This window comes from Zootoca vivipara, chromosome 15 (genome assembly GCF_965207765.1).
Source record: "Zootoca vivipara chromosome 15, rZooViv2.hap1.1, whole genome shotgun sequence".
In the NCBI taxonomy this organism is placed as follows: domain Eukaryota; kingdom Metazoa; phylum Chordata; class Lepidosauria; order Squamata; family Lacertidae; genus Zootoca; species Zootoca vivipara.
In genome coordinates this window covers 16,020,456-16,037,912 of record NC_142598.1, presented here as the reverse complement: position 1 = coordinate 16,037,912, position 17,457 = coordinate 16,020,456, and the positions used below count along the sequence as shown (strand labels likewise).

Sequence of the window (17,457 nt, the reverse complement as noted above, 5' to 3'; positions counted from 1 at the left end):
GAAAAATATGACTTCCAAGCCGTCTGCCCCCCAAAATGGCAACTAGACATTCTGTTTAGGCAATTGTAACCCTGGTTTAAGGAGCCATTTAGCACCTAGCTTTGAGTTTCTAACACTGCCTGTGAGCCACAACATTAACATGAGCCGACATGGTTGGAGTTAGCCCAAGCCATGTAAGCTGTGGCACCCCACATGGCTCATGTCTGGATGATGTCAACCAGATCGCAATGGTCCTAGAATGGTAAGGGGAGTCAGAAAAGAGGCAGAAATCCAGACGCGGGGATATGGATGTGTTTTAATCTCATTTGCTGTTCATTTTAAATTAAAAAATAATAATGTTTTTATTGATGCTTTTAATATTTCTTTTAAACCGCCTAGTGGTTTTACTACAGTGAAAGTGGTAGACGGGGGATGAAACATGTGAGATTGTGCACAAGCACACACGCCAAGCCCAGAAGTAACTAAAAATGTCACAACACACGTGGCATAACGGCACAGGAGAAACTTGCTCCACTGACACATACGGGTGCCAAGAACGGACCCTCCATGTGAAACGGTCGTCAACTATATGCAATTTGTTAAGTAACATTAAAATAAATAAATGCCTGCATCTTCTGGTCAAAGCCCAGTGACTTGATTTACTTTTGGGAGTAATGTGTAATATACATTTTCTTGACTATAATTTATCAGTGCATTTGGTGTAGGAGTTCTGTTTTATAAGGCGCTTAAAATAACCCATATTCCATAATTCTATTAAAGGAGATAAGTAGCATAGTTATGAATTGAGCAAATTTTTTGAAGCCGTGGGTTTTTCTTGTAGTCCAGCTTCACAGGAATGCAGTCAAGGAGAGGGAATCACTGTTAATGTTCAAACAGCTAAATAAGAGCAACAATTCAGGAAAAACAAGAAGCAGTCATAGTGTCGACGTTTTATTGTATTTTGTGGCAATAAATGATTTCATATTTTTATGTTGTTCTTGCCAGTTTTGGGGGAAGTCTATAAATGAACAAAATGAAAGCATAGACTAATTTCTCTCTGCTGCTCTGAAATGCTTAGTATAATTTGTTGAATATTTTAAATTGTAACTGTGGATTCACTGAAAGGAACTGAGGTTAAGGTACAATATGTAGTAGTAGTAGTAGTAGTAATAATAATAATAATAATAATAATAATACCGTATTCCACTCATCTGGCTGGGTTTCCCCAGAGTGCTGGATGAGGCCCTGGGAGACCAGGGTTCAAATCCCCCCTCTGCTGCGAAGCTCACTGGATGACTTTGGGGATAGAATGGGGAGGAAAGGTATGTTCGCCACCTTGAGCTTCTTGGAAAGAAGGAGGGCTATAAATCAAGGAATGAACAAGTGTCTAGCTATTATTCACACACAGCACTTCCAGACCTCTTAATTCTTCCCACTAACAAAATTCTCTGTTTTAGGAATTGTTGGGAGCCTAGCATCCTTGGACAAAGTTCTCCCTGCCCTTTTCCTGAAGAGCAGAGATTGTGTTACCCCTTGAGGCTCACACCTCAGTCTCCCAAGGAATAGTTGTGTGGCGGACAGTATAAAAGTTAATGTTTTCATCCACCCGGACAAAGGAGAATGGGGACCCTACACCCAAAAGAATGAAGACTCGACAGAATAAAGACTCCGTAAGTGCCCAGGAGGGAAAGACTGGGGGGGGGAGAGAGGGGGAATGACTCAGGGCAGGCATCCCCAAACTTTGGCCCTCCAGATGTTTTGGACTACAATTCCCATCTTCCCCAACCACTGGTTCTGCTAGCTAGGGATCATGGGAGTTGTAGGCCAAAACATCTGGAGGGCCGCAGTTTGGGGATGCCTGACTCAGGGTCTCTCCAGTATTGTTGCAAAGCCATCATAGCTAGAAGCCTCGTCCTCCATGAATTTGTCTCAGCTCCTTTTAAAGCCATCCAAGTTCTTTTGGGCAATGAGGTAGAATAAACTTAGGAGGGGGTCTGCTGGGAAGACTTTGAGGACATTGGAAATGCTTAAGGGTTCATGGACATAAATAGCAGGGGAGCTGGTCACTTGTGGACCATTTACACCTGGGTGATGGATAATTTTTCCGTGGATTGATGCAGGCCATCCACATTCCTGCAGATGATGGAGGGGTTCACCCAAGCAAAGAGGGAGGACAACTTCCAAAACTGGGCTGAGCAGCAGCAACATACCTGTGACTGATATGTGTAACATGAACTTGTTTTACACCATCCAGATGGGATGGTGTAAAACACCATCTAGATTGCCTGTGAGGTTTTTGGAGGGAGAAAAGAAGCCAAAAATGGGGGGAATTTGGGTGTTAAATTGTTTCAGATGATTAATTATCTGCCTTTTAATTTATAAATTAAGTGATTCGATTCTAAATAAAACCGTGTCTAACAGCAACAACAACAAAACCCTCAAGATAGGTGCGTTTTCAATATGTGAAAAGTAAAGCTGGATTATTAACAAATCAATAAACTAAAGTTAACTAATCACTCTTGGGAAGAAAGGTCATCCTAAAGAGTTTTCTTTTTAATCCCCCATTACAATCGCCTATTACAAACATCCTTCAGTGAAACAACTGTGTTCTCCAAACTGCCAGCCTCTGCTGATTAAGATTGAGGTCCGCCAAATAATGAATGGAAGCTTTAGTGCAGAGGCCTTCAAACATCTCGCCTTGATAACTTGCCTGCTTTAGAATTCTCGGGAGGAAATATTCTAAGATGTTGTTGGACTCGGACTCCCATCAATCCCAGACAACTTGGCCATTGGTCACAGATGTTGGGAGCTGTGATCCTCAGGACAAGGCCCTGTTTCGACTATTCTTCATCAGCTGGAATATTGAGAAAGTTAAAATAAATCTTAGAATAATTCTCCTTGTGATGAAAATTCATTAAACTCTCTAAACATAAAGTTTTATCATATATAAAGGACAGAGACTATATTTAAATGAACATAACTGGTATATCTCTGAGTGACCGACCTTACATCAAACTTACATTCTGTTTTCTAAATAAGGGGTTAAATTGCTTATAATATACAAGAAAAGCTTGTCTGTGCTTTAAATAATAAATCCTCTTAAAAAAATAATAATCCTTATTTCAGGAATACATGTAATTTCCTAAAAACAAAGTTATATTACTTGTAATAAACAGAGGTAGCTTACCAAAGATTCACAGGTCAAAGTGTACCAAGTATGTTTGCCTTGTTAGCTCAAATTGTTTGCAGCACTTAAATGATAGAGGAAATGAGGTTATAACAAAATTAAAGAGACAGTATTACATCTATGCATACTGAAAAGTGTTAAGACAATTTAAAGGCATAGGGTCATAGTTAAGTTCAATGTTGTTTCAAAATGCAAAGTCGATTATAGAAATGGTGTGAAGTCTAGACTGTTGTTCAAGCCCCCTGGATGTAATGTGTTGAAGTCCACAATGAGGCATCCTTGACAAGCCTCCAAGGAACATCAGAGTTTCCTGAAACACAGTGTGAGAACTGCAGATTTATTAATGGATAAGTAAGATAATGGACTAGGCGGAACTGGCAAAATTAACAGCAAAATGAAGAGAACCTAATGATGAGTGTTTTATGGAAGAAGGGATGGCTTTTTCCACGATACTTAAGGAAATATTATGGAATGATGGAACTTACGAGCAGGATTTGAGCTATGAACCAACAGATGTAATTAGATTATAATAATTGTGGTTATGATTTAATAGATGGAAGATAGGGTGCAGCAGAAGGGGAGGAACAACCACTCCATGGAAAACAAGGTGGGAAGTCGACAAAAAATGTGAAAAGACGAAATTGTGCTTTGATTGTATATGTTAAAAATGTTGAAACTTAATAAAATATAATCGAGTGGGTGGGTGGGTGGGTGGGAAACCTATCACTTTGACAGTTCCACGCATCAAAGCGATGGTGCAATTCAACCCTGAGAAACACTGTCAGAACAGGGTGGGGTTGGCACCAGCTTGGGATAAGCAGGAGACACTTTAACAGGACCATTGAAAGAAGCCTCTTGTCTCTCCGTTAACTTTCTCTGCAGATGTCGATGCGGAGTGGTAGGAAGAAGGAGACTCCAGGGCCCCGAGAGGAGCTCAGGACGCGGGGCCGAGCCTCTCCAGGTGGCGTCAGCACTTCCAGCAGTGATGGCAAAGCTGAGAAGTCTCGGCAAACTTCCAAGGTAGGTCATCATAGCTTGTGTGTCAAACAACACTTTTGCAGCTCAAGAATTGGAAGTGACAGTAACACACTTAGGTATTTGAGTTGCACCAGATAGTCCCCGGTTTTGATTTTTATGTGCAGTAGAAGCAAGATGTTCTACCCAAATGCAAGTTTGTGGAATTCTTAACATCCATGGCACATGGTACCTGAGACCAGTAAGGCGGCATCTCTGGAACTCTTATGCTGCACCATCATGACCCTATGAAAAGAGTCAGGAAAATTAGAACAAGCAATGGTGAATGTTTACCTTTTATTTAATTCACCTTTGTTGTCATTTTGCTGGGGTTTGTGCGGCCTCGTTAACATGATTTTGTTTCCTTTTTGAAAGTCTCAATGAAAAATTGCATAAAAAATAAGCTGTTTTAGAAATTTCTCCTAAAAACCACTTAGATTGTTAAAATAGTTGCCATTCAAAAATCCTTTTGAGTGAAGTTGTTTTACCCAGCAAACTGATTCTTTAGCACCTCTATCTATCTATCTATCTATCTATCTATCATCTATCTATCTATCTATCTATCTATCTATCTATCTATCCTAATCTATCTATCATCTATCTATCTGCCTGTTGCTTCTTCCTCCTGGATGGAAAAGCCTCACAGTGCTATGCTCAGTGTCAGCGCTGTGTCCAAGTGAGAGCAATACAAATTAACAACTGAACAATAATTGCTCCCGAGAGCAAATGCTTTGCAGCACTCAAGCACTCAGTTATGCATCCCAGAGTGCTTCCTCTTTGGAGCAATGATTGTCCTCTTGTTAATTTGCATTATCTTCACTCTCACAAACCTGGATAGCTCACTTGGTTAGAACATGGTGCTGATAACTCCAAGGTTGCAGATTCAGTCCCTGTGTGGGACAGCTGCCCATTCTTGCATTGCAGGGGGTTGGACTAGATGATGCTCAGGGTCCCTTCCAACTCAACAGTTCTATGTAATCACTTGTCCTGTGTTCTGTCATCAAGTAACAAAATATGATCAGCTGCATAGCCTCACAATGCCTTCCCGTTCCCTTCCCGAACTTTGAACGATGGGATCATTCCTTGGACTAGTACAGGAAGTAGTTACAGCTAGTCTAGCATGCACATTGTGTTATATTACGTTTTCCACAGTTAACAGAAGGCCAAAAAAAGGTACCTATTCCGACGTATAAGATGACAGGGCGTATAAGACGACCCCCAACGTTTCCAGTTAAAATATAGTGTTTGGGATATACTCGCCGTATAAGAAATACGACCCGGTGTATAAGACGACCCCCAACTTTTGAGAAGATTTTCCTGGGTTAAAAAGTAGTCTTATACGCATGAATATACAGTACATTGCCAAACTTCGGGAATAAATTTCTAACCGGGCCTCTTTCTGCCTTGCAGAAGGGCCGGGTGGAAGAGTCCATGGCCCCTAAGGGAAGCAAGCAAAGCCGTCCAGAGGAGATCTCGGAGAGCGAAGGAGAAGACACCAATGCCCCAAAGAAAACTAAAACCGAGGTGGGGTTTCCCTGGCCACAGGCCTCCTCTCCCTGTGCGCCCCAAACACCTCCTGAGGGTTTCTGTCCCAGGTCCTTCTCAGGCTGTTCCTGCCTTTCCTGTGCTCACCTGTGCTAGGTCCGGCTACCTGGCTGGTGTGCTTCCACACCTGGGAGCTCACCAAACCAGAATGGCTGCAGGTTCTTCCTGCGTAAGCAGGGCATACTACCCTTGCAGAGTCCCTTTTTTTGCTGTGCACCCAAATTCTCCCTCTAGGACCCACCCCCCTTGCGAGACCCTCTGCTCAACCTCTGCCTAATCTCTCCACTCCAGGAGCTGCCGAGGCCTCAGTCCCCCTCGGACGTTGACAGCCTCGATGGCCACAGCTTCAACGATGAGACGAGCAGCGACCCTCGCGACATCGACCAGGACAACCGGAGCACCTCGCCCAGCGTCTACAGCCCCGGCAGCGTGGAGAACGACTCCGACTCCTCCTCAGTGCTGTCCCAGGGGCCGGCCCGCTCCTACCACCACCCTCCACTCTTCCCCCAGAGCCCCTCCCCTGCCCCCCTGGCAGAGGGCCTAGCTCGCCCACCAGAGCCAAACTTTGGCCTGGTGGGGGACGTTCATCCTCCGGGCCCCGCCGGCAGTTACCAGCCGCAACTTGAGGCCCAGGCTTCAAGGATTTTCCAGGCGCAAGCCCCACCAGCTCCCACTCTGTCAGCAAATTCCTCTTCCTCATCCTCCTCGCCTTCCTCCTCTACCTCCTCCTCCTCCTGCACGACCCACGTCCCCCTCTATTCTGGCGCCAACGTGGTCCAGATGGGGCCCAAAGCAGTCAGCGCAGGGCCAGGCCTCCCCACGCCAGGCGGGCGAGAGCAAGCCCTTGGCACCAAGCACAACCCACCTCCGACAACCCCCATTTCCTTGGCCCCGGTGGCGGGGGGCCTGCCCCCTCAGAAAACCCCTCCAAACAACTCCCCCTCGGTGCTCCCTTCCTCCACAGCCACTTTCCCCCACGTCCTTGCCAATCTGCCCCCGCCGCCCGCTCTGAGGCCCCTCAACAATATGTCGGCCGCCTCCAGCTCCCCGGGGGTGGTGGGGCAAGCGCTGGGCGGGCACCTCCAGCCCCCCCACGGGATGGGCCAGGACAAGTCACCTGTCCCTTCCCGCTATCCCTACGCCCCCGCCCCACCCAGCTCTTCGGCCGCCCAGTATGCGCTGCCCCCCGCTTCCCAGGCCCTCCCCAGCTACAGCTCCTCCTACGGCCACTCCTTCCCTCAGCCCAGCAGCCTCTCCGTCGCCAGCCAGCCCCCCAAGTACACCCAGCCCTCCATGCCCTCCCAGCCAGTGTGGAGCCAAGGGCCGCCGCCCTATAATCGCCCCCTGGGCAACGCTGGCTCGCACCCTCCGGCCGCCTTCCCAGGCCAGGCCACCCTGCACCAGCAGCACCAGCACCAGCACCACAGCCACGGCAGTGGGGCGGGGGGCCCAGCAGCGGCTGCAGCAGCCCCCCAAGCCCCCGGAGGGTATCCCCACCCATTGGAGCCAGGCCCACACCACCCGCCCCACGCTGCCTATGGCCTCCGTCTCTACCCGCCTCATGGCCATGCCACGTACAGCCAGGCCCCCTCTGCATCTTCCTCTTCTGCCTCCTCCTCCTCTTCGTCCTCTGCCTCCTCTTCTTCATCTTCTTCTTCCACCACCTCCTCCTCTTCCTCCTCCTCTGCACCCCAGGGAACGTACCCAGGAGTCTGCAGCCACCCCCAGGGGCAAAACACCGCAGCCTACACATTCCCACCGCCGCCACCGCCTTCGCCAGCCCACGGAGCCGGGCCTCCGGTTACCTCCGCCTGTGCCACCCTCTCCACTGTCATCACCACCATGGCCTCCGCCTCAGCAGCACCCTACAAGACGGCGTCGCCCCCGGCGGGGGCCCCCTCAGTGACCCCCTATGGGAAGCGGACGGCCTCTCCGTCCCCCACCTTCCAACCTCCGGCCCCCTACAAGCCGGGCTCGCCTCCTTCCTCCTCTCCCTCCTCTTCCTCAGCATCCTCATTCCGTGCAGCCACCCCACCAGGGTACAGGCTGGCCTCTTCCCCGGCAGGCGGGGGCTACAAGGCCCCCTCGCCGGCTCCCGTGGCCCCCCCAGCCGCGGGGGTCATGCCAGCCCCTCCCTTGCCCCCGCTGCCCCTCAGCGCCGCGCAGATCAAGCAAGAGCCTTCCGAGGAATACGAGCCCCCGGAGAGCCCGATGCCCCCTGTCCGGAGCCCCTCGCCAGCCCCCAAGGTGGTGGATGTGGCAAGCCATGCCAGCCAGTCCGCGAGGTGAGGATGGAAAGGGAGCCAGGGGCAGGTCGGAAGGGAGAGGAAAGGGGGAGAGATGGGGTAAGGATGAGCGGGAAGGGTTGGGAAATCTCAGAGCGCATAATAAAATAAGTTCTGCCATTGGGCCTGCACTGCGTGTGAACCGCCAATCCAAGCACAGCGCCTCAGCCACCTTCTGCTGGTGGTTTTGCTCTCCATGGCCCAAAGTGGCCACCTGCCTTCTTCTTACAAAGCAACTGGATAGAATAATGCCTACATATTTTCACTTTAAGTACGGTAGCATGGGACTAGATACTTCCTTTTTGTTTCAATGAAATACAGTCTTGTTTTGGATCCCAAACGCCTTGGTACTTGGACGTTTTGGCTCCCAAATGCCACAAACCCGGCCTTGTTTGTTCCAGTTTGTGAACATTCTTTGGAACCCGAATGTCCGACAGGGCTTCCGCAGCTTCTGATTGGCTGCAGGACCTTCCTGCAGCCAATCAGAAGCCACACTTTGGTTTCCGAACGTTTTGGAAGTCAAGCGGACTTCCGGAACGGATTCTGTTTGACTTCCAAGGTACGGCTGTATTAAAAACTTGGACATGTGCCTGGGAAATGTGTCCCAGAGACTTCCCTGTGCCTCGGGGCTGTAGGATGCACCTTGGAAAATCTTGGAGAATTGGACTTTTTGTGGATCAAGTGGGTGGGCAATCTTTACTAGTGCCCCACAATATTCCTTGCTTTCCTCATTCTGCCTATTGGCTTCATTGACCTAATTCACACAGATTGTAGAATTCTTTTTTTTTTTGCTTGAGAAATTAGGGAGCAGGATCTGTGAGGGGCATAGTCTGGGGAGACAGAATGGCATAGGGAAGAATCCCAAGAGGCTAGCTAGAGAGGCATCCTGGGTTTTCCTTCCTGGGTTTTAGAGGATTCAGATACAGTTGTACCTTGGTTTTTGAACAGCTTAGTTCTCGAATATTTTGCCTCCCGAACGCCGCAAACCCGGAAGTGACTTCCAGTTTGCAAACTATTTTTGGAAGTCAAACATCTTGATGGGGCTTCCGCAGCTTCCGCTTGGCTGCAGGATCTTCCTGCAGCCAATCAGAAGCCGTGATTTGGATTACGTTCAACTTCCGAGGTATGGCTATATATACATGCTATTTTCCTTTGAAGGCATATTTCTCAGTTGTCCTCACCACTTTTGGCCTTCCCTCCCGCTCCGTTTTATTTGGACGCTCATGCCTTCTTCCCTTCCACAGGTTCAATAAACACCTGGATCGCGGCTTCAACTCCTGCTCGCGGACCGATCTCTACTTTGTACCCCTGGACGGCTCCAAGCTGGCCAAGAAGCGGGCAGATCTGGTGGAGAAGGTGCGCAGGGAGGCTGAGCAGAAGGCCCGGGAGGAGAAGGAGCGTGAAAGGGAGCGAGAGAGAGAGAAGGAGAGGGAGAGGGAGAAAGAACGGGAGCTGGAAAGAAGTGTGGTAAGTCGCAGCTCAGGAGCCCCTATTTCCCAGTTAAAAGGGTAGGAGACTGCTAGGTTTCCACCAGTGATGTTGGAGAGCCAATGTTGGTCAGAACAATGGTGTAGTCAACGTGGTGGCCTGGTGCCAAACCCGACGAATGAATGGCCTGACTCGGGACAAGGCCTTTTCAGTTATACTTGTAACTGTCACGGACTGGTGGGGCGCTGAGGAATGGTGGGAGAAATCAGCTGGGGAACCCCCAAGCGGAGAAGGCTCAGAGCCCAGGGATTGGTGGTGGGACAACAGTGAGTGGTCAGAAGGAGAAGGTGCGGAAGAGGAGTTGGAAGCTGAAGAGGTCTCAGGGCTTAGTGAGCGGGGAGAGTTTGTGGCAGAGAGACGTCCAGAATCAGAGGCAGAAGCTGAAGGAGGAGGGGAGGAAGGCCAAGGGGCAGAGATGAGTCCAGCTGGTGAAGAGTCACGGGTGCCTCTCCCTCTTGCTGCAACAAGCTCTCCCAGAACCAGAAGAGGCATGAAAAGGGCGGAGGAGAGGATGACTTCATGCAGGTGCGCAGTATCCGATTGCTTGTGGGGGGGGGGACCAAGAGAGGAGGGGACATAGGCGGCTGTGGGGAGGCAGGGACCTTCAATCTCAGCAAAAGCTTCATGGGGCAAGTCCTACTGTAGATGAGTTGCTATGCTCATTAGGCCTGACACTCCCGTGTCGATCGTATTTTTCCAATATAGAGGTAACTCTCAACTTGCAGAGTGTGATTTACTTCTGGCTCCCTCCTGACAATAACACAGGACCCCTTGCTGCTAATTAAAAGGAATGTAGCTCATTGAGGAGCGTTGTGTACAAGTGTATTTTGATGCATTGAATAGAATGGAAGTCATGGCAGAGGGGAGAGCAAGTGTAAAAATTCAACACTTTGTTTTGTTGCTGTTTTGTTAATGTTGTTAATATTGTTTTATAGATATGAATGCTGTTGTTCTTTGTGAATCCTATAATACGATTTTTGGTGAAACTGTGATGTTTATCTTATTTTTTTGTTATTTTATTAACAGTGTTATATAGATGGTAATTGTTTCATTTGGGATTTGGGATTATTCTATACAATTTATGCTGTATTCGTGATCTTCCATTATGCTATTTTTATCTGTTGTTTGTAAGCCGCTTTGGGATTTATTTGAATAAAAAGCGGCATAAAATCAATCAATCAAGCGGCATAAAATCATAAAATCAATCAATCAATCGAACATGCCTCTCTCTGGTTTTTTGCAGAAGGTGGCACAAGAAGGCCGCGCAGTGGAGTGTGCCTCCCTGGGGCCTGTCCCACACCGCCCGTCGTTTGAGCAAGGCAGCGCCGTTGCCACTGTCCCCCCCTACCTGGGCCCCGACACGCCGGCGCTCCGCACCCTCAGCGAGTACGCGCGGCCCCATGTCATGTCCCCGAGCAACCGCAACCACCCCTTCTACGTCCCGCTGGGTGCGGTGGACCCCGGACTGCTGGGCTACAACGTGCCGGCCATCTACAGCAGCGACCCAGCCACCCGGGAGAGGGAGCTCCGAGAGCGGGAGGCCCGCGAGCGAGACCTCCGGGACCGCGACCTGCGCGAGCGCCTCAAGCCCGGCTTCGAGGTGAAGCCCGCCGAGCTGGAGCAGCTTCACGCCGTGCCCAGCGCCACCATGGATCCTTTCCCACGGCATGGGGGTCTAGCTCTGCAGGCCGGCCCAGGCCTCCACCCTGCTTTCCCTTTCCACCCGGGGCTGGGCCACCTGGAGAGAGAGCGGCTAGCGCTGGCGGCCGGCCCTGCCCTGCGCCCTGACATGTCCTATGCTGAGCGGCTGGCAGCTGAGCGGCAGCACGCTGAAAGGGTGGCCGCCCTGAGCAACGACCCCTTGGCCCGGCTGCAGATGCTCAACGTGACCCCGCATCACCACCAGCACTCCCATATCCACTCCCACCTCCATCTCCACCAGCAGGACGCCATCCACGCAGGTGAGGAGCGGGGCTTCTCTCTCGAACTTGCCTTGGCATCCCTTTTAAGTCTTGTCCTTAATCATAATAATTACATCATTTATATGCCACCCATCTGACTGGGTTGCCCCAGCCACTCTGGGTGGCTCCCAACAAAATATCAAATGACATATCAAACATTGAATAAACAAAATATTTGAAGCACAGTCCCCTAGCGATATTGAGGACCTTCACAGTGGTATAACAAGAGCAACAATAATATGGATGATGGTTTGGGGCACATTTCCAGGTTTTTCATATTTCATTGAAACAAAAAGGGAAGTCTCTAGTCCCATGCTACTTAAAGCGAGAATATGTAGCCGTTATTATTTCTAGTTGCTTTGTAAGACAATTTGGGCAGCTCCCAACAAATATAAAAGCATAATAAAACATCAAACATTAAAAACTTTTCTGAACAGGGTTGCCTTCAGATGTCTTCGGATAGTCAAATAGTTGTTTAACTGTTTGATATCAGATGGGAGAGTGTTCCACAGGGAGGGTGCCACTTCCAAGAAGGCCCTCTGCCTGGTTCCCTGTAACGTCACTTCTTGCAGTGAGTTCAAGCCCCACTTGGGCAAAAGATTCCTGCATTGTAAGGGGTGAGCCTAGATCATAGCTGCCAAGTACCCCGTTTTCCCCGGGTGTCCCGAATGGCAAAATACCCTGGATTCCCCCCGATTACGGAGCTCCTGCCGGCGGCCATGTTCTTCTGGTGCTGCACCAGCACCGGAAGTTGCTTCTACGCACTTCCAGACATGCATAGAAGGGACTTCCGATGCCGCTGTGCCCATTTCCAAAATGTCTGTGGCGCCAGAAGTCGCTTCTACGCACTTCCGGACATGCATAGAAGGGACTTCCGATGCCGCTGTGCCCATTTCCAAAATGTCTGCGGCGCCAGAAGTCGCTTCTACGCATGTCCAGAAGTGCATAGAAGCGACTTCTGGTGCTGCGGACATTTTGGAAATGGGCACAGCGGCATCGGAAGTCCCTTCTACACATGTCAGGAAGTGCGCAGAAGCGACTTCCGGTACCGCGGCACTGCTGATCCCGGATCTTTCAATCTGGAACTTGGCATCTATGGCCTAGATGACCATTTTGGTCTCTTCCTACTTATGATACAGTGACGGGCCTCTGTTCTGGCTGTGCCATTTCAGCCGGCGGGGCATGGAATTCCTATATGAACGAACGCTGTTGCATACAAGATAATCTCCTGCACATGGGGAGCTGGTGTGTGTCATATGGGACTAGAATCATTCTGCCTGATGTATCTTCTGCGCAAAGGGGATTTTTGCACGGAGAGGAGCAGTCAGTTGTGCGGACCCCCGCCTTCTGCCTGAAATGGTACAGTCCAAACATGGGCTTGGCACCTGACCTAGAAGTTAAACTTAAAGGAATGGTGCTGTTCTTTTCAGCCTGGAAGTGCCAATTGATTAATTAATTGATAGTCTGTGTATTTTCACCCTTTTACAGGCTTGATTGCAAGTTGAAAGAGGAACTCTTGAGACTCCCCTTCCCTCTTTCTTATCTGTGGACTTTTTCTGCAATCCAAATTTTGCACAGAGAAATGCTGGATTATGCCACTTGAATACTGTTATTCAAATCAAGCAAACATCCACACAAAATTGTTGCTTATTTTGCATATTTCATTCTGCTTTTGCTGGTCAGGGAGGGAAAATGAACTCTGAAATACTAAAGTCTCTGGACATAACCTTTGGACATTTTATTCAGTCACTCTTTGGGTTGTCCTACTTGTATTCTTTTCTTTGCATGTGTAAAAGCTAGAACCTTGTTAAGATTCTCAGGGATCTGCTTACATGAACCAGGCCCCTTCATGAGAGGAAGAGGAGTGGTATGAATGTTAATGTGAGCAATGACATCCAGCACCTAGTATCATCTCAGCTACAAATTCTCTGTGTAGCTGTAGATATTATGTTGTGAACCGCCCTGAGATCTATGGGATGAAGGGCTGTATACAAATATAATAATAATAATAATAATAATAATAATAATAATAATAATAGCTGTTTTTCTCAGTGGATCCGATACCTATCTCCAATGTGTGGGTAATACTTGTCTACCTTACAAGGGTGTTGCAAAGATTACTGAAAAAAATGCCACATAAATGCTAACGTACAATTTAGTCTGAATGCAAAAAAATCAGGAGCAAAGTGTACTTGAATTTACAGTCGTATCTCAGAAGTCGAATGCCTTGTGACGTTTTGGCTCCTGAATGCTGCAAACGTGGAAGTGAGTGTTCCGGTTTGTGAACGTTCTTTGGAACCCGAACGTCTGACGTGGTTTCCGATTGGCTGCTTCCTGCAGCCAATCAGAAGCCGTGCCTTGGTTTCTGAATGTTTTGGAAGTCGAACAGCCTTCCGGAACGGATTCTGTTCGACTTCCAAGGTAGGACTGTTTTACATATTACACAATGCCCCCCCTTTTTTCTCTCCTGTTGCTCTCTATATCCCATGTCATAAGCTAACTGTTTACAATCTCCATTTCCTCAGCTTCCGCCTCTGTTCACCCTCTTATCGATCCACTGGCTTCCGGGTCCCATCTCACCCGGATACCCTACCCAGCTGGTACCATCCCTAATCCACTCCTTCCTCACCCACTGCATGAAAATGAGGTGCTGCGCCACCAGCTATTTGGTAAGATCTTTGTAAGGGATGAGGGGACCCAGGTGGCGCTGTAGTTAAACCACTGAGCCTAGGGCTTGCCGATCAGAAGGTCGGCGGTCCGAATCCCTGTGACGGGGTGAGCTCCCGTTGCTTGGTCCCAGCTCCTGCCAACCTAGCAGTTCGAAAGCATGTCAAAATGCAAGTAGATAAATAGGAACCGCTACAGCGGGAAGGTAAACAGCGTTTCCATGTGCTGCTCTGGTTTGCCGGAAGCGGCTTTGTCATGCTGGCCGCATGACCTGGAAGCTATACGCCGGCTCCCTCGGCCAATAATGCGAAATGAGCGCGCAACCCCAGAGTCGGTCACGACTGGACCTAATGGTCAGGGGTCCCTTTACCTTTACCTTTTACCTTGTAAGGGATGAGGGAGGCAAAGGCAGCGGCAAGATTCGGGGGCAGGGAAGAGATCTGACAGAACGAAAGCGGGAGTATGAGAAAATTTATTGAGTGTGGCAGAGAGCATAGGTGCATGCGTGGAACTGCAAAACAACTGTGAATCAAAAGCAAGGACCTGATTAGGGAGCAAGGGAAGAACTCTTGGGTGTAGGTTGATAGACTCTGGGGGTCTGGTCTTTGCAGAAATATTATGTGCTCTTTCACACCTTCTGCTGTGGGTCCTTCTCTTGCCCTTTTTATTTATGGAAATAAGACAGGGAAGTGTGCAGGCAGCACTTTTCCCTCTAACCAATGGCTTACTGAGAATATAAATCTGCTCCCGACTTAACAGGGTTGCAGCCAATGAATGCCAAGGCGCCGCGACAGTCGGCAAGCACACGGGAGATTATTTTTAATTACGTCAGAATGTGTTTTGTTATTTGATAAAGGAAAGAATCTCAAGCTTGCAGGCCCATGGGTCAGACAAGTGCAGACTGAAGGAGACAGCCTGCGGATTTGAGCTGCGGCCTCTGCTTCAGCTCTGTAAGGCAAAAGAAGTGAGCACGCAGCAAGGGCTGGGTGGCTCACGGGCAGAGCAACTGCTTGGCATGCAGAAGGCACTGGGTTCAACCCGCAGCATTCCTAGGTAGGGGCGTGGGAGAGGCTCCTGTCTGAAAGCTTTGGAAAGCTGCTGCCCGATGCAAAGGACCGTGGCAGGGCAGCTTGCTTTAGATAGGCAAGAGGGAACAAGGGCAGGCACACCTTTCCTCAGCCCTCCGCGGCAAGCTGCCTCTGCTGCTGAAATTCTGCCTTTTGTGCCGCTGTTAAAGGCAAAGAACCCATGCGGTTCGCCATGACCACCCCAAAATGCGACCTGTCCTTGTTTTATTCTGTGGCTACAGCTGCCCCCTACAGAGACCTGCCAGGCTCTCTCTCGGCTCCGATGTCGGCAGCGCATCAGCTCCAAGCCATGCATGCACAGTCAGCAGAGCTCCAGCGCCTGGCCCTGGAACAGCAGCAGTGGCTGCACGCCCACCACCCTCTGCATGGAGTGCCGCTCCCCACGCAGGAGGATTACTACAGGTGAGTGGCTTCTTTGTGCGGGTGGGGGGGGGCAAGTTTGGTTTTGCGCTATCACAAAGGGACCAGCAGGGATCCCAAGAGCAGAATTGTTAGGACGTTGCCTGCTCCCAGACACAACAGCTTCCAATATTCTTAATACAGGTTTCCAAAGTGTGTTTCAGTGTTTTGAAAGTTCTTCCTGTTGCCACAGGGCCCCAGTGATATTGAGGGCGTTTACAGTGGCTCTGTGGGTTAAACCACAGAGCCTAGGGCTTGCCGATCAGAAGGCGGTTCGAATCCCCGCGACGGGGTGAGCTCCCGTTGCTACCGGTCCCTGCTCCTGCCAACCTAGCAGTTCGAAAGCATGCCAAAGTGCAAGTAGATAAATAGGTAACGCTCCAAGCGGGAAGGTAAACAGCGTTTCCGTGTGCTGCTCTGGTTCACCAGAAGTGGCTTTGTCATGCTGGCCACATGACCTGGAAGCTGTACGCCAGCTCCCTCGGCCAGTAAAGCGAGATGAGTGCCGCAACCCCAGAGTCGTCTGCGACTAGACATAACGTCAGGGGTCCCTTTACCTTTACTTTTATAGTGGAATAAGAATAAGAATAATATGTCACTCTATAGAAGCATAATAATAAATAATCGAACATTAAAAACTTCCCTATACAGGGCTGCCTTCAGATGTCTTCTAAGAGTCAGGTGTATAATAATAATAATAATAATAATAATAATAATAATAATAATAATCCTATATAATAAAGTCCCTGTGTCTCTGCGTCCAGTCCCTGAGTCCGTGTCCGCGCTAATGCGCATGTGCCCCACGGACACAGGGACTGGACGAAGAGGCGGGACGTACACACGCACACGTTCTCCCCCCCCCTCAACCCTCTGCCTCCCGTCCCCCTGCAGCGGCGGACCAAGATGGCGGCATCGGGCTCCGGGGCCGCGGCGGCGGGAGCCCGGTACGGCTCCCCCCGCCGCCCCACGGGCTGCGACCCCGGAGCCCGATGCCGCCATCTTGGTCCGCTGCCTCCTCCTCCTGACAACCCTACCTGGCCCGTGGGAGGAGTGGCGGGGCCGCGGCCTTCCCTCCCTCTCTTGGGACCCGACGGGAGAGCGCTTTGTTTAATTGCGTTCCTGGCACGCCCCGCGGCCGAGCGCAGAAAGGGAGGGAAGGCCGCGGCCCCGTCACACCTCTGGCGCCCGTTTTTTTAATGGGCTGAGTGAGACTAGTAATAATAATTTATTATTTATAGCCCGCCCATCTGGCTGGCTGGGCGGCTTCCAACAGAAAAATAAAATAAAATAATCGATTAAACATTAAAAGCCTCCCTAAACAGGGCTGCCTTCAGATGTCTTCTAAAAATCTGGTAGTTGTTTTTCTCTTTGACATCTTATGGGAGGGCCGTTCCACAGGGCAGGTGCCACTACCGAGAAGGCCTTGTGCCTGGTTCCCTATAACTTCACAGCTCGCAGTGAGGGAGCCACCAGAAGGCCCTCAGAGCTGGACCTCTGTGCCTGGGCTGGACGATGGAGTGGAAACGCTCCTTCAGGTATGCAGGGCCAAGGCCATTTAGGGCTTTTAAAGGTCAGCCCCAACCCTCTGAATTGCGCTTGGAAACCAATGTGAGCCAATGTGGATCTTTTAGTTCCGGTGTTATATGGTCCCGGCGGCCACTCCCAGTCACCAGTCCAGCTGCCGCATTCAGGACTAGTTTCTGGGTCACCTTCAAAGGTAGCCCAACGTAGAGTGCATTGCACTAGTCCACGCGGGAGATAACCAGAGCATGTACCACTCCTGGCAAGACAGGCAGGTAGGGTCTCAGCCGGTGTACCAGATGGAGCTGGTAGACAGCTGCCCT

General features: G+C 49.8%; 1 protein-coding gene across 5 annotated transcripts in view; it reads left to right on the top strand.

Moving 5' to 3' along the window:
• The window catches only part of ATN1 (atrophin 1), a 30,326-nt gene that overhangs the window by 11,777 nt on the left and 1,092 nt on the right, over positions 1 to 17,457 (top strand). For 2 of the 5 annotated variants that reach the window (XM_060268680.2, XM_060268679.2), the window contains exons 2-10: positions 1,437 to 1,649; positions 3,720 to 3,773; positions 4,049 to 4,186; positions 5,591 to 5,704; positions 6,017 to 8,010; positions 9,255 to 9,477; positions 10,742 to 11,459; positions 13,985 to 14,128; positions 15,436 to 15,616. In XM_060268680.2, coding sequence (XP_060124663.1) covers positions 1,572 to 1,649; positions 3,720 to 3,773; positions 4,049 to 4,186; positions 5,591 to 5,704; positions 6,017 to 8,010; positions 9,255 to 9,477; positions 10,742 to 11,459; positions 13,985 to 14,128; positions 15,436 to 15,616 — 3,644 coding nt within the window. In that variant the 5' untranslated portion in view covers positions 1,437 to 1,571. Of the gene's footprint in view, positions 1 to 378; positions 578 to 1,436; positions 1,650 to 3,719; positions 3,774 to 4,048; positions 4,187 to 5,590; positions 5,705 to 6,016; positions 8,011 to 9,254; positions 9,478 to 10,741; positions 11,460 to 13,984; positions 14,129 to 15,435; positions 15,617 to 17,457 lie in introns of those variants that run through there. The other 3 variants (XM_088658781.1, XM_088658782.1, XM_088658780.1) reach the window with 2 other exon arrangements.